Source organism: Pseudonaja textilis, chromosome 1, assembly GCF_049901715.1.
Source record: "Pseudonaja textilis isolate UNSWEBS1 chromosome 1, rPseTex1.2, whole genome shotgun sequence".
Lineage (NCBI taxonomy): Eukaryota > Metazoa > Chordata > Lepidosauria > Squamata > Elapidae > Pseudonaja > Pseudonaja textilis.
The window spans coordinates 47,653,312-47,667,579 of NC_141990.1; the positions used below are offsets into that span (position 1 = coordinate 47,653,312).

The window sequence follows — 14,268 nt, forward strand, 5'->3', positions numbered from 1 at the left end:
AACTTTCCTAAATCTGAGATTGTTAGTTACTATGCCTTTCAGCTAACTCCTAAATAAAAGAATTTTTTCCACATAAGCATAGAAGGATTTGTAGGTCAAGAAACTTTCTGCCCTTTGGAAGAAACACATAGTGTTCCTGTTTGTAGAGGACCATCGCTATCAAACATTTCAGGAAAAAAGGAGAATGGTATTTTATGCATGAAATTTTCCAGGCTCTGACGGAAAAGAATTAGGTCAAGTAAATATGTTGCTATGCCTCTTTTTATCTAGAAGCTTTGTTTCAAAGTTTGTTTCAAGTTTTGCAGATACTTTTAACAATCAGGAGAATTTCAGCCAGTTTACAGACAACGTATGGCTGCTTTCCTAAAACAACTCTAGATTATTGGCACAAATGAAAATATTCTAAGGTCTAATGTCAAGTAAAGCATAGATAACTTTATTTCATGTATGCATACTTTCTCCCTGAAGTGGACTAATGACGCTAAATCCATTAATTTCAGTTGATCTGAGGACTGAAATTCAGTTAACACTTCACTAATGGGTGTATTCTGGGGACAGTGTTGTTGCAACATAATTATTGTCACAATTATTAGAAGCTGGTTGAATGTGTTGCTTGCTGAGACCAGAACTTCATCTAATAACTTCATGTTCATCTAGTAACTTCATTCCATAGTATTAGTTTAGGTCTGCAACGTATTACTTCAAGGATATGTTATCAATCCTTAACAATCTAATAATTGGTTTACACATTAAGGTAATTAGTTAATAATGGCAAATGCATATAATGGCAAATGCACATATATTCATATAGCATTCTTAAGGTGGAAATAACTTGCCATTTCCTTTTTCTGGGATTTTTTTTACAATTTCCTGGTGGCTTCTTATCCACATAATTAGTCAAACTCTGCTTAGGAATTTGGAAGAAGTGGGGGAAGAGTATCAGCCACAGTCAATTAGGTGCTGCCATTTTTATTTAGGCTGATTTTTTTTTAATAGCATTATCTGAGCTTTGGGATGCTCTCACACGGCAGTATTTTAAATATGTTAATATTTAATTGTAAAGTGCTTTTTGAGGCATTTTTACATTGTTTGTTAAATTTTATCACTATCATTGTTATATGTCAATGTATAAATGTTATTATATACAAATAAATCAGAAATAAATAGCATGAAACATCATCACCTACTACTATATTTTATAGACCTAAAATTGAATAATCACTGAACCTTTATTTGGCAGTATGACTTAAATTAGGAGAAATATTATGTCTGCAGTGCAGGGTAACTGGGGGGATGGGGAAATCAAACTACTGTGTAAGGAAAGTAGGTCTAAATTTAGCATCTTTCCTGATGTGCTACTTTTATATGTACATGCAAGTATGACATTTACTTATAGTTTAAGCAAAAGGTTATACATTCTAATGCAGTCTAAATCTACCACATATGCATTGGATAATTTTATTCATTACATAGATTAGTTCTTAACCATGTGGAAAAATAATACCATAGCTGAAACTAGCCAATATCACATACACCAAAGTTTTCTTGGCACTGAAATAAAGAGATAATTAGGGTCAACCCCTAGTTACAGAAAAGCACACATTTTCATTCATCTGTAAGCTAAATTAGCCAAATATCTTCTGTTTTGTACTTGCTGCCTTAATATCAGCTCTCCTGGGTAAAGCACACAGAAAACACCACTGGGTGACCTAATTCTACTTTATTGTAAAGTTATAACTTGAAAGTTTGAAGGCAGAAACTTTTCACCACCATTTTCCACCACCAGCACAATCTTTATCTGATTGTTTCCTAGGCAGCATTTCTTGCCCTCATCCCTCAAATTCATTTACACATCCCATTGCCTATAAATGAATAACCAACTAACAGTGACAGGTTCAAAGGAATTAATCCAAATGTCCTTTGTGGAGAGGTTTCAGACTCTTTCTCCAACTTTCAACTCATCATACTATTTTTATTTTGTCTCACTTTGACATGTATCTGGTTCAAACATTCAGCCTATGAAACAGATTGTTTCAGGGTCAAGGTAATAAAGGTGAAAAATTTCAATGCTAGTGTGTATATTTTCTTTTCTTTTCTACTTCCCTCTGGCTTCATCCTCATGTCCACAGATAGTCATGATGATATCATCATGCAAATGACAATTACATATTTGCACTGTGTTGCAAATAACTAGCTAGGTCACTTCATTTTTGTGATGAAGTCAACATATCTGTGTCCCTTTTGCCCTCCTCCATAGATACTCATGTCCCTCATCTGCTGAATGAGTATGCTCGTCGTCATTTTGTATATATCTTGTCCTCATTATGTATCCTTTGTCTTGCATCTGTATCTTTAAAGTTATATTGAGTTAGTCCAGTTCCAGATTTCGTTTTGCGGCGCAACATTTGTCATGCATTTTTTTGGTGTTGCAGTAGATGAAGCTCCTATTGGCTACTTTTAGGGCTTGGCAGGATATCATTTCCCCCACTTTGGTGACTGGAAATGATTCTCTGAAACTTATTGGCTTGGGATGTAGGGCAGACTGGAACCCGGCAATGTCCTCATCATTTGGCACATGTCATGTCTGATCAGTGCTTCCCAAAGGGCCTGATGGGTCTCAAACAGGTTCCTCTTTTGACAATGCGAAACCTATTTTTAAACTGTTTTATCTAGACTGAAGGTTGATTTAAACTAGGAAAGAGTGCAGGTTCTGCCAACTGTATTGCCAGTTCTGTCACCCTTGGATGAATTATTGGTTTCTGTTGCTTCAGGCAACAGGCCATTCTTATGGCCATACTTTTTTAATGGATTTGTTCTGCATATTCCCTTTTGGTTTCATGGCTGATCTTCAGCTTCTTTCAGGCACTATTGGCCATCAGGACAGAACTGGACTTGTAGGCAGCATTGGCATTGTCTTAAGCCCTACTAGTCAGAGACAGAACTCTGCCTTGCAGCCTGCCAGTCGGCTTTTTATGGAGCAAATATAATGTTCTTTCTGTCAGTCAGGCAACTGACAGTTGCCATTCCAAGCCCCATCTCGCCCCACCCCAATACCATTTATTAAGAAGAGCAGTTGTTTTTGGAGGAAAACAAAGGCAACGGTGGGAGGGGGAATCCATCCAGCTCTCTATCAGTTGTCCCCCGCCCCCCCTTAAAGCAGCCGCATTCCTCATTCATTCTGTGGCAGCGGAGGGCTCGACCACCTGGGCAGCCATTGCTCCGTCAAGTACACTTGTCTGCGAGTCAAGATTGGGCGGGTCACTTTAATCGCGGGCCATTTGTCTTGCGCCCTTTGCCTTTTCCCTCCCACGATTTGGAGCCCGCCGTCCTTTTCAGGCTACTCTTGACTTCGCGGGTGAGTTCACGGGCTACTCAATCCGTAGCCACGTGGAAGCCAACGACACCGTGGATAGTATTTGGGGAAATGGGGGCGGGGGGTGGGGGAGCAGGCAGAGTTCAGGCGGAAACTGGATTCCTCGGCTCTCGGGCTCTTCGAAAAACCCACCCCGCGTGGAAGGAAGGTCTGCAGACGGAGGTTGGCCGAACCGGCTCCGGCGCCCGCCTCTTCTTCAGAAGGGGCAAGCCGTGTCACGCACCGGCGGAGCATGTGTGTGTGGGGGGGGGGGGGGAGAGAATGAAAAGGCACGACCAGCAGCCCCGCGGTCACCTGCTCCAAGGAGCCGAGGGAGGCGGAGCCTGAGGGAAAAGTCCCCTTCCGTTTTACAAACCAAAACGCCGTGCCCGCCGGAGAGATCCCGCGCGCCTCGGAGAAAGAGAGAGAGAGAGAGAAAGCGACAGCGTACCGGCGGCCGAGCTCCGTCTCTCAGAGCGCGAGTCACCCACGGGGGAGGGGGGAGGGGAGCGACCGCTACGCTCAAGAAAGCTCGGGGAGTGTCCGGGAGGGGCTGAGGGAGTTCCACACATACACACCTTGAGTGGTGCCCAGACACCGCACGAGACGCACGCACGAGACGCCATACATACACACGCTCACACACACACACACATATTCGCGCACTGCTAGACGAGCGCGGGCGGCTTACACACCCCAGCGAGAGGGCGCGCGTGGAATCCGAGCTCTCAGCATCCAAGCCTTCCCTGCTTTGCCTCTCCCTCTCTCTGTCTGTGTTTCCTCTCCAGTCCCACGCGCTTTCTGGGTCCTCTTGTCTCCCCTCCCCTTTCCTCCCCAGCCCTCCCACCCCCCCCCCACCTCTTTGCTCTCAAACTCTGCCTCCCCGAGCCCTGAAAAAATGCCTGCCCGTGAAGCGAGGAGAGGGCACCGGGTCTGTAAATAAGAAGTGAGTACTCGTACAATGGCGCGTCTCGCTGGCTCGGAAAAAGAAAAAAAAATCCGGCTGCCTAGGGAAAAAAAAATGCTGCATGCTCCTTTGCTTTTGCCGATGCATCTTCGCTCTAGGGCAAAAGAAGCCCCCACCCCTACCCCCAGGTCCTACCTTCTTCATTGCAGGCGAACCCCGTTTTGCCCGTGCCCACCCCCACCCACTGCCTTTCTCGTCCTCCTCCACCCCCTCCCGCCTCGCCATCCCTATTGCACGGGCTCTAACTGCTGCATGCAACACCTTGGCTCAAAAGCTCTGGGTTACACTTCACCTTTGTTCGCGGGGTTCTTAAGCTTTTGGTGACGGGGAAAAGCGGGGTGGTGGTGGAAGGAAGGGAGGCTTTCTATTTTGAAGGCTCAAGCAAAAAAAAAAGAGAGGTGATATTGTTATTAAAATCAGAATTATAATAATAAAAAATGGGGCTTTTCCCAACTCGTTGCCTGTTATCCTTGCCGTCGTAGGAGGAAGATGTGCACTGGCGCTGTTGACTGATTTCAAGAGCATCTCTGGGTGGTGGGGAACTGGTTGCTTCTTGTTTTAAAAAAAAAAACATAAGAAAGGGAAGGATGGGGTTTAATTTTCTTTCAAACATCCACAGGATTGGGAAAGCTTATTCCTCTGTGTGTGTGTGTGTGTGTGTGTGTGTGTGTGTGTGTGTGTGTGTGTGTTGCCTGTGTGTGAAATGGAACCTTGAATCTTGGCTGAGTGGAAAAGCTTCCTATGAGCTAAAAGGAAACAGGGAAGAGTGTGTAGTAGCACCAATTGGAACAGTGCAAGAGGAAGACACTTTATGCTGCCATCCCATTCCCATTGTTAGCTGCATGCAGCTTCCTTAAAGGGGAGTGAATTAAGGTAACTTGGGAACTGCACTTACCCGGGATGCCAAGATTTCCTTGGGACTGTGGGCGTACATTGCCTCTGGAACAAGAGGGGGGCGCTATTGTTATCGCTAAGATAAATCACAGTTAAAAAGAGAACAGCAGGTGTAGGTGAACAGAGGAGGGGTTGTTTCACTAAACCTGAATTGCCTCCATTTTGGGGTGGGAAGATGGGTGGAACAGGGTGACAACACACTCAGGGGCAGGAGATCAAAATGGTAGTTGCTATGTCAAATGAAATAAGATAGTTTTGAGTTTCTGTCCTTTGCCTGCTTTCCTCCCATCGTACAATTCTCAAGATAAGCCACTGTCCACTTAACATCTTTTTTATCATTGCATTCCCAGGAAGTCCACAGGGCTTCACTGCTAGTACTGCAATTTAATTATCTGGTAGATTGGTTAAACTGCCAGACATTACCATTATCAGCCAAAAAGGATCTTGCATGGAAGTCTCTAGGCAGCAACATTTAGTTCCTGCCCTCAAATCAATGACTCTGGGATGCTCCTCTGAACTCAGAGGAATCACTTTTTTCATATCTCCTGCAGTTGGAGATGGTTGTAAGTCTGCATTTCTGGGCTCAGAAGAAGGGGATTGTAGCAGGAACCTTATTTTTGTAGCAAAACTTGTCCCAGCACCATTATAATATAGGAGTTAGGTGCACCTGTCTGAGGTTTGTAGAACTTGGGAAATATTAACTACTTGGTTTCATTGTGCAGTAAAGTCATGAAGAGTATTCATCTGCAGCTTCTTCCACCTTCTTCACTGTGGAGGAGAAAGCTCAAATTAACCATGCTTATTATGTGTTACTTTTATCTTCCAAGCTCATCTTCCTCTTTCAACATTTGTAGATGCTGCAAACTTATAGATTAAGAACATATGCTGAACATAGTTTGCATATGGACAATAATGCATTATTGCTCTTCAAAACTTGTCTTCTTTCAGAGTAGTGAGGATGGAAAAGGAGGGACAGAGATCTCTGTCTCTTTTTAAGTGTATGATTTACTTTGAATATCAGGTTCATTCAGAGAAAAGTTAAATGAGAAGGAAGGACTACATTGGATATTGCCAATATCTCAATGATTTCAAAGGTAATATATATCTTCACTGGACATATTGTTTTGGCAATAATGATAAGGAATGTTGGGACAATGCACCAGTGCATTATATCAATAACAGTACCAATTCATCAATAGGCAGCTGCAAATAAGAGAGAGGGAAGGAAGACACGAGATAGCTTGTTATCCACCAAATTATCTAAAACCATAGTTCTGGCATTGTTTGTTTGTTTGTTTATTCTTAGATATGGGCAGAAATTTTGCAGCCCAGTTTCTTTAAAGAGCTTTCACTTAATTAATAATACCAGTTAGTGATACTCTAATAAATAACAGTTAAAGGATTTCCATGAGAAAAACATAGAGGTGGATTACTTATACATCATGCATGAAGTTTCTGATACATTGTGCATGCATGTACAGTGTGTATGCATATACTGTATACACAAAAGTATCTGTTTTAATTAATATTCAGCATCATTGGCAATATTTAAAATAGATCAGGATTTGGAAAGCAAAGTGATAATCTGATGAAATATTAATTAGAAATTATATCTTCAACTAATCAATATGACACCATTAGCTTTACAGCCAGTAATTTGCATGATATTTGATCAATAGAACTAGTAATAAGGTTATATGAGAGTGTGGAATAGGAAATGTAATAATTTTATCACAACAGATTGCTGCAACCCTTGATCCTTAACAGGTTCTTCAACAGGTAGACAAGTTGAATTTCTAGGGTTACCATCTCTGAACTTTCATTAGAACAATTAGTAGCTTATCTTTCTCCTTGTCTTGCAAGGAAAATTCTAAGATAAACATTGACAGGTGTTTTAAAAATTAATATTCTGTTTCTTTTCCACCCCTTTTTGTTAGTGGCGGCACCTGACCTGTTGGACCCCAAATCTGCCACTCAGAACTCCAAGCCACGGCTGTCATTTTCTACCAAGCCCACTGTACTTGCTTCACGGGAGGAAAGTGATACGACTATTAATGTTATGAAATGGAAGACAGTATCAACCATTTTTCTCGTGGTGGTTTTGTATTTAATTATTGGAGCTACTGTATTCAAAGCCCTGGAGCAGCCACATGAAACCAGCCAGAGAACAACTATTGTGATCCAGAAGCAAATGTTTGTGTCACAGCATGCCTGTGTGAATGACACTGAACTCGAAGATCTAATTCAGGTAATTTCCTATACTGAAATGTGTTCTTGTCATAGATTTAAATAAAACAGTTTTGATCTTCCTATTCCTGCTGCAGTGTGATAGAGCTGATATTTGGCACAATAATTTGACTTACGTTGTAATGTATAAAAAGCACTGCTAATCCCAATTTGGTTACTAGGCTTGCATTCAACATAATCTTTGCATTAAATGCTTAACTTGTGTTTCCTAAATTACTATTCATTGGCAGATGTAATCCAGTGTACTTCTGTTATATTGCAAACTGATTTACTTGGCAAAAAAGACAGAAAATATTATTTCTGGGCAAAAGTGAGGGGATTTTGATTTTTAACATCTCATTTTCTACCTGGATATTTATATTCATTCTATACTACTTCTCTGCAATCACTACTACATGGAAAACCATGGCAAATCATTATACTAAGAGACCTATATATGTTATTTTAAAATACTCTTGCAAAGTTTACATTATGTTCTCATGTTGTGATTGGATTCATTATAGAAACTTACGCTTTTCTTATTTTCTAGAAACTTGTCCTCTGTTTCTACTAACCTGTCATCTTTTGCGATTACTGTATTCTGCTTAAAAATATGCTATGTTGAGGACAAGGGCTCAGTTGTTCATTCATAGCAAGATAAGTTTTACTTCAGTGATGATGTTTCCTTGTATGATTGAACACATAACCATTATTCAGAACTTTTTCCAGAAAAATTTCTTGTCCCTGGTACACTGCTAATGCACTATTTAGACTAGAACAGAATACTTTATTGGCAAAGTATGATTAGACATATTCTGGTGCAAAAGCTCTCAGTGCACATGCAAAAACAACAGAGTGATCATCATAATAATGATACAGTAAGGGTAGTAAAGAAAATGGGGAGGAAAACAATAATACTACATCATACAATGTGGGCTCTATAGATATTTTCTCAACCTCTTTCTGACATAAATTATAACATTTGTCTTTACAATAAATTTAATAATAAATAAATAAATAATAACTTTACTTATTAAATATATCTATACTCTATCTATCTATCTATCTGTCTATCCGTCCATCCATCCATCCATCCATCCATCCATCCATCCATCCATGCGCGCGCGCACACACACACACACACAAACGTTATTATAAAATGACATAAATAAAGCATAATTTATGCATTATGCTTCAGCAAAATTGGAGATAGCTATTTCAAAATGGGGCATAATTGGCTGAAGCAATCATACAAGTTCAAAAAATTTCTGAATTTTATTTATATATATTGTGAAGAGAAAAATAGATTGGTTGAAGCATCCATCTATGATGAATACAGGCTTCCTTTCCCTTCCTGCTAGAAAACGTCTCTAAGCAAAAGATACATCTAAACATCCCCAAATTAAAGCCACATCAGTCCACATTGCATAATGTTTTTTTAATAACTTCACCTTATGTGGATAACTGGTCATCCATGATCCTGATTGATCACTTTGAATTTTTACCTGACACAGGTAAAACTACTCCTAAGATTAATTAAAAAAAGATTAAGTCAGCTGCGTTCCTAGGTCAGTAGGCTTATCTGGCAGAGAAATCCAAAGCTGTTAGCTACATTCTGAAATAAATCAAAATAAATGTTACTATGTAAAACTGACCGGTATAGCTATTTAAACTTATCATGAACCTTAACCTTTGATGGCACTTAAAAGGCAACTTCCTGAGCAATCACTCAAAAGACAAAACAAAATTTTTAAATCGGCTGTCCAATCTTGACAATTTTAAGACCTGTGGACTTCAATTCCCAGAATTCCCCTGCCAGGCCCCACCCACCGGCTGCAAATTCTTAGAGTTGAATGAGGGGTTCAGATCTATCAAAGTACCCACCCTCTCTATGCTGTGCTAACATAGTTGTGCCCTCTGGAACAAGATTCCCCCTGAGATGTGGATAGATCTGATAACCCCTTACTTCATTTGGCTTGCCATCTCTATATTTTATTGATATTACTTTAATTTATTTGATTGTTGTGAGCCACCCACACTGTTCAAGATTGGGCAGCAAGCAAGTTTAATAAATATTATGTACCCAACAATGTGAAATCACAGCTGCAGTCCTTAGTTGTATAAGGACTGTATAAGCATTGATTCTTCTCAAGAATTTAGGATGTGGTAATGTATCAGCATAATATATCCAAGCAGCGGGGCCTTTTTAAATTGACGATGGAAATTTTGTTCATGTGCAGATCTAAGGGTTTTTTGTGTGTAGCACCTATTGTGTCACCACAGGACCCACCACACAGGATCAACTGTCTAGTGTATTTGCCATAATATTTCAACTTTGATTTTCAAAGTTTGATACTTTGTAATCCTTTCCAATTCTTTGTCTTCTATCATACTATATCCTGGTTTTACCACATCAATTATCCACACTCCCCCCGCAAACACAGTTAAATTAGGTGTGCTATGTGCCAAGACTATCAGTTTGTATTGGAAAGCCAACATTATTTTAACTTTTGTTCACTGTTTCAACTATATGTTCCTATCATTTTTTTGTTACTGGCACATGATGATTTTTATAGATGTTCCAGTAAATCATTTTGGCAACTGTGGCATTATCATTAATATTATTATGGGTGATCAGTCAGTCAGATGTTTAGACTGGATTTGGTATTTGATCCACCTATCAAGTCTTTCTCAAGGACCTGCGATCATCAGATGTTATTTGATGGTGTTAAAGATATCTTTGCATAATGTAAACTGTTCCAAGTGAAGCTGCATTTTTCAATTGAATAGTAGGGATTTGTCAGTGCTGATGGTATTCATGTAGTGAGTGCTCCAAATAATTTGGGATTGTACCCAAGACACCTATTACTATCAGTATTATCTTTGCTTTCTTTTGCCATTGTCGGTCTATTTCTATTTTTTTCTCTTCTGTTCTGCTGTACTGGTTATTGGTTATCCAGACTTTATTTTTTGCTTTCTTGGGGTGTTGTGAGGCAGGTGCTTGTCTGTTTGTATTCTAAGTCCCAGTCTTAGCACTTTATTTCCTATTAGTTATTTTATTTTGTGATCCCACCAGTTCTTGCTTCAAAAGAATGGTATTTTTTCCAGTTATGAAAGAAATGCATGATTGGTGCTACTTTGTCAGGTCTTTGTGGTCAATCTGTGCCAGGAGTCACCAACCTTTTGGACCTCAGGGACCACCAAACTCATAATTTAGATCTCAGGGATCACTAACTGGTTCTGTGGGTGTGGCCTAATTCGTGGGTGTGGCTTGGTGGCCGTGTGAATGGCTGGGAAAGGCTTGTATGTAAATATTATAAATATTTATATAAATATTGATTTTTTTTATAAAAAAGAGCAACTTTTACCCAAAATCAGGCAAAGCAGGTAGGAAGATTGAGTTGCTCACAGAATCACAGATTCATTCAGAAATCTATCTACCTGCCCTTGGCTAGCTCAGTCTGTCACATAAAATTTGCTTGCAAGCAAACTCACAAAATTTGCTAGCAAGCAAACTCACAAAATTAACTCACGACACACCATGCGTGTAAATATTGAATTTTTTTTATGAAAAAAGCAACTTTTATCCAAAATCAGGCAAAGCAGGCAGATTGAGTTGCTCACAGAATCATTCAGTGATCTATCTATCTGCCATCGGCTGGCTCAGTCTCTCAAATTTGCTTGCCGTGAGTCTGCATTGAATTTGCTTGCAAGCAAACCTTCAGTCCTAAGGGAGGTTCGGCTGTGCTTAGCTAGAAAGCAAGAAATCCAACCATTTCCTGCTTCCTAGGTAATCTAAGTGTCCCAGCACAGCAGAACAGATGATGGTTGGAAAAAGAAAAAATAGCAACTTAGCAGACAAGTTTGCCGGGTAAGGAGTGAGTGGGCGGGGAGGGTTACCACGGGCCATGTGGGCCTTGTGTTTCTGTGCAACCTGGATTAATTGCTTTGGGGGGGTGCTCTGGGGTTGAGATTTCTCTGCGGCCCACCAAAATTTTATCATGGCCCATCAGTGGGCCGCGGCCCACCGGTTGGTGACCGCTGATCTATGCTATCTTCTTGCAATGGCTAACTAATGTGATCCACAGTCTCTTCAGCTTTTTTTTTTTTTTTTGCAAAGGCGGCTTTAGCTGTCTATTGCTATCTTTTCATTTTGCATAGATGTGTTCTTAAGGCTTGGCCTTATGGAGCCACAATTAGCCCTTCTGCTTTGCCCAGTATTTTTGTTTTAATGCACTGGCCATATAATACTGTGCCTTGCCATTTCTCTTTCCTATTCTGCAGTTGGTCTTTCTTGTAGGTCAGTTTGGCCAGTTTGGTCTCTCCAATATTCACTAATCCTTCATGATATATTAGCTTCAATGCATCTTCTTCACTGTCCTTCAGATATTCTCCCTATGCTCTTTTTCCTTGTTCAACTGTCTGGCTATATTTGCAACATTATAACATTATTGTTACATTATTATTATGGTTGATTGCATAGTCAGCCACATGTTTAGATTGGATTTGGCATTTTTATTCACTTATGAAATTGTTCCCAAGGTTCTTAGATTATAATATATTAATAATAATAAATTATGGTTTGTCAATTATTATTATAAACCCTGAGATTGTTATCTATTGGGGGTTGACATAATTACCTGCAAAATAAAAGCTACCCAGATATGTTAAAGGTAGTTTTGGAAATGTATATAAACTTTTATTTTTCCATTAAGGTTTGTGACTATTCGTCTATATACGTTATTCTGTGGTTCTATATACTTCCAGTTTATGTATAGTTATATTGTAATATACATTTTTAGATATGATATTTATTATGTTGCTGATTACATTATATTTATCTTGCCTATTTATTTTCCCAAGGTATGAGAGTTGGGAATTTACACTCCCCAGAGTTGGTGTGGTTAGAATGCTTAAAAACCCTGTAAAATGAATTGGCAAATGAATGGATGTGTGTATGTTATCCAGGAACGCAGAGTCTACCTGTTTGATTCAAATAATGCTGTCCAGCTTAACTGCTCTGCTTCTTTTCATTGTAGGCAAATGACTCTATTCCACCTGATTATGGTGCTCTCTGCAGGAATGCCTCTTCCCCCTCCAGTCACTTTCTTTCATGGAAGTCCTGGAGTTTAAGGTTATGATGCAGAAAACCTTTCTGATGAAAGTGTGCAAAATGTCTGAACTATTATTAAGAAACATACAGTTAGGAACAGAAAAGTTATAAATGTGATTAAATAGAAATGCTTAGTTCAAGATCTTAGATATCAACTTTCCAAGGCACTTTATCACCACAACTATTGAAATGAAAGCTAGTGATTAATTAATTAATTAGTATGATGAGATTTCCCTCAAGCACAAGTATGTTGGAAAAAGAAAGTGCCAATCATGTCACAGAGACACCATAAGTATCCAGTTGATTTGCCTTGGAAATAAGGATGCTTCAAGCTTGGCTTATATATTTGTATAAAGTATTTAATCTGTAAGACTCTGGGTGAGGATTTAGACTGAGGTTTGTCTGAGCTTGCTGCTTGGCTCCCAGGCGTTTCATTACCAAACTAGGCAACATCTTCAGTGGGGTTTTTTGGGGTGAAGTGTCTTGTTAATATAGGTCCTGGATGGTCGGGTGGTCTTGTGACTGGTTGAGTCACAGGACTGGTTGAATCACAAGACTGGATCAGAAGGCTGGATCACAATGACAAGACAATTCAGCCCCCAAACCCTGCTGAAGATGTTACCTAGTTTGGTAATGAAACATCAGTGAGCCAAGCAACAAGCTTGGCCTAAATCAACTTGAGCTACGAATATTCTCTACAATTTCTAACTCTGGGTGAAGAAGTTATATATTAAGTTTAAAAAAGAATAATGGAGTATTTTGTATATGAATCCAGAATTAAAACTGAAATTACTGTTGACAGGTGAACATGGTAAATATGTTACAGTTGAGGTTGAAATGCAAAGGATTCAATCTATAATTGTCAGTCTTTTGAGAAGACCAAGTTCATGAAAGTCAGAAGCACTCAGGACAATATGCCTATAACAGTCCATGGCCAGGCTATAGAACAAATCCAACAATTTTCTTATCTTGACAGCATTATATCTATGGGGGTACAGATAAGGATATTAAGTATCAATTGAAATGGCAGTGGCTGTGTTTCAATGCATGCACCCAATTTGGTCTATGCCAACCATAAATATCACCACAAAGATAAAACTGTTCAAGAGTGTTGTTGTAACAGCTGCAATATATGCTTGTGAAACATGGCAGAGTACAACCAAGATGATTGAATGGTTAAATGTTTTCCAACAATGCCGAGAAGAATTCTCTACATCTCATATCATGACCACATCACTAACAAAGAGGTACTACAAAAATCAGATTTAGAACGCTTATTGAGAACTGTGAATTAATGCCAAATGTGACTTGTTGGCCATATCTTACATATATCTAAAGACTGGCATCCCAAAACTGCACTGTGTTGGAGACTCCATGGAGGAAAGAGAAAAAGAGGCTGGCCTCAGAAAACTTGAAGATGCTGCAGATGATGAAAACCATTGTAGAACACTTGCTGCCCAGTGTGCTCTTCACAGGACATCATCATCATCACGATGATAAAAATATTAAAACAGGGAGATCACCACGTTTGGACAGACTACAAGTTTTGAAGAACAACTTTTGCAACCACTTCAGAAATAATGAATTCTATTTTATAAGGCGATGTAATGCCAACATACTGGAAAAAAGTCAATATTGTGTTGTTACCAAAGGCAAGACAGATTTAACTTCTATTAAAAATATTTCTTTACTGAAGAAGAATTAACAAAAAAATTT

General features: G+C 39.4%; 1 protein-coding gene across 2 annotated transcripts in view; it reads left to right on the plus strand.

Annotated features, from left to right (window-relative positions):
* Positions 1-3,907: 3,907 nt before the first annotated feature.
* KCNK2 (potassium two pore domain channel subfamily K member 2) overlaps positions 3,908-14,268 on the plus strand; it is a 77,857-nt gene continuing 67,496 nt past the window's right edge. For both annotated transcript variants that reach the window (XM_087933426.1, XM_087933430.1), the window contains exons 1-2: positions 3,908-4,298; positions 7,151-7,461. In XM_087933426.1, the coding sequence (XP_087789552.1) occupies position 4,298; positions 7,151-7,461 (312 nt within the window). In that variant the 5' untranslated portion in view covers positions 3,908-4,297. The remainder of the gene's footprint in view (positions 4,299-7,150; positions 7,462-14,268) is intronic.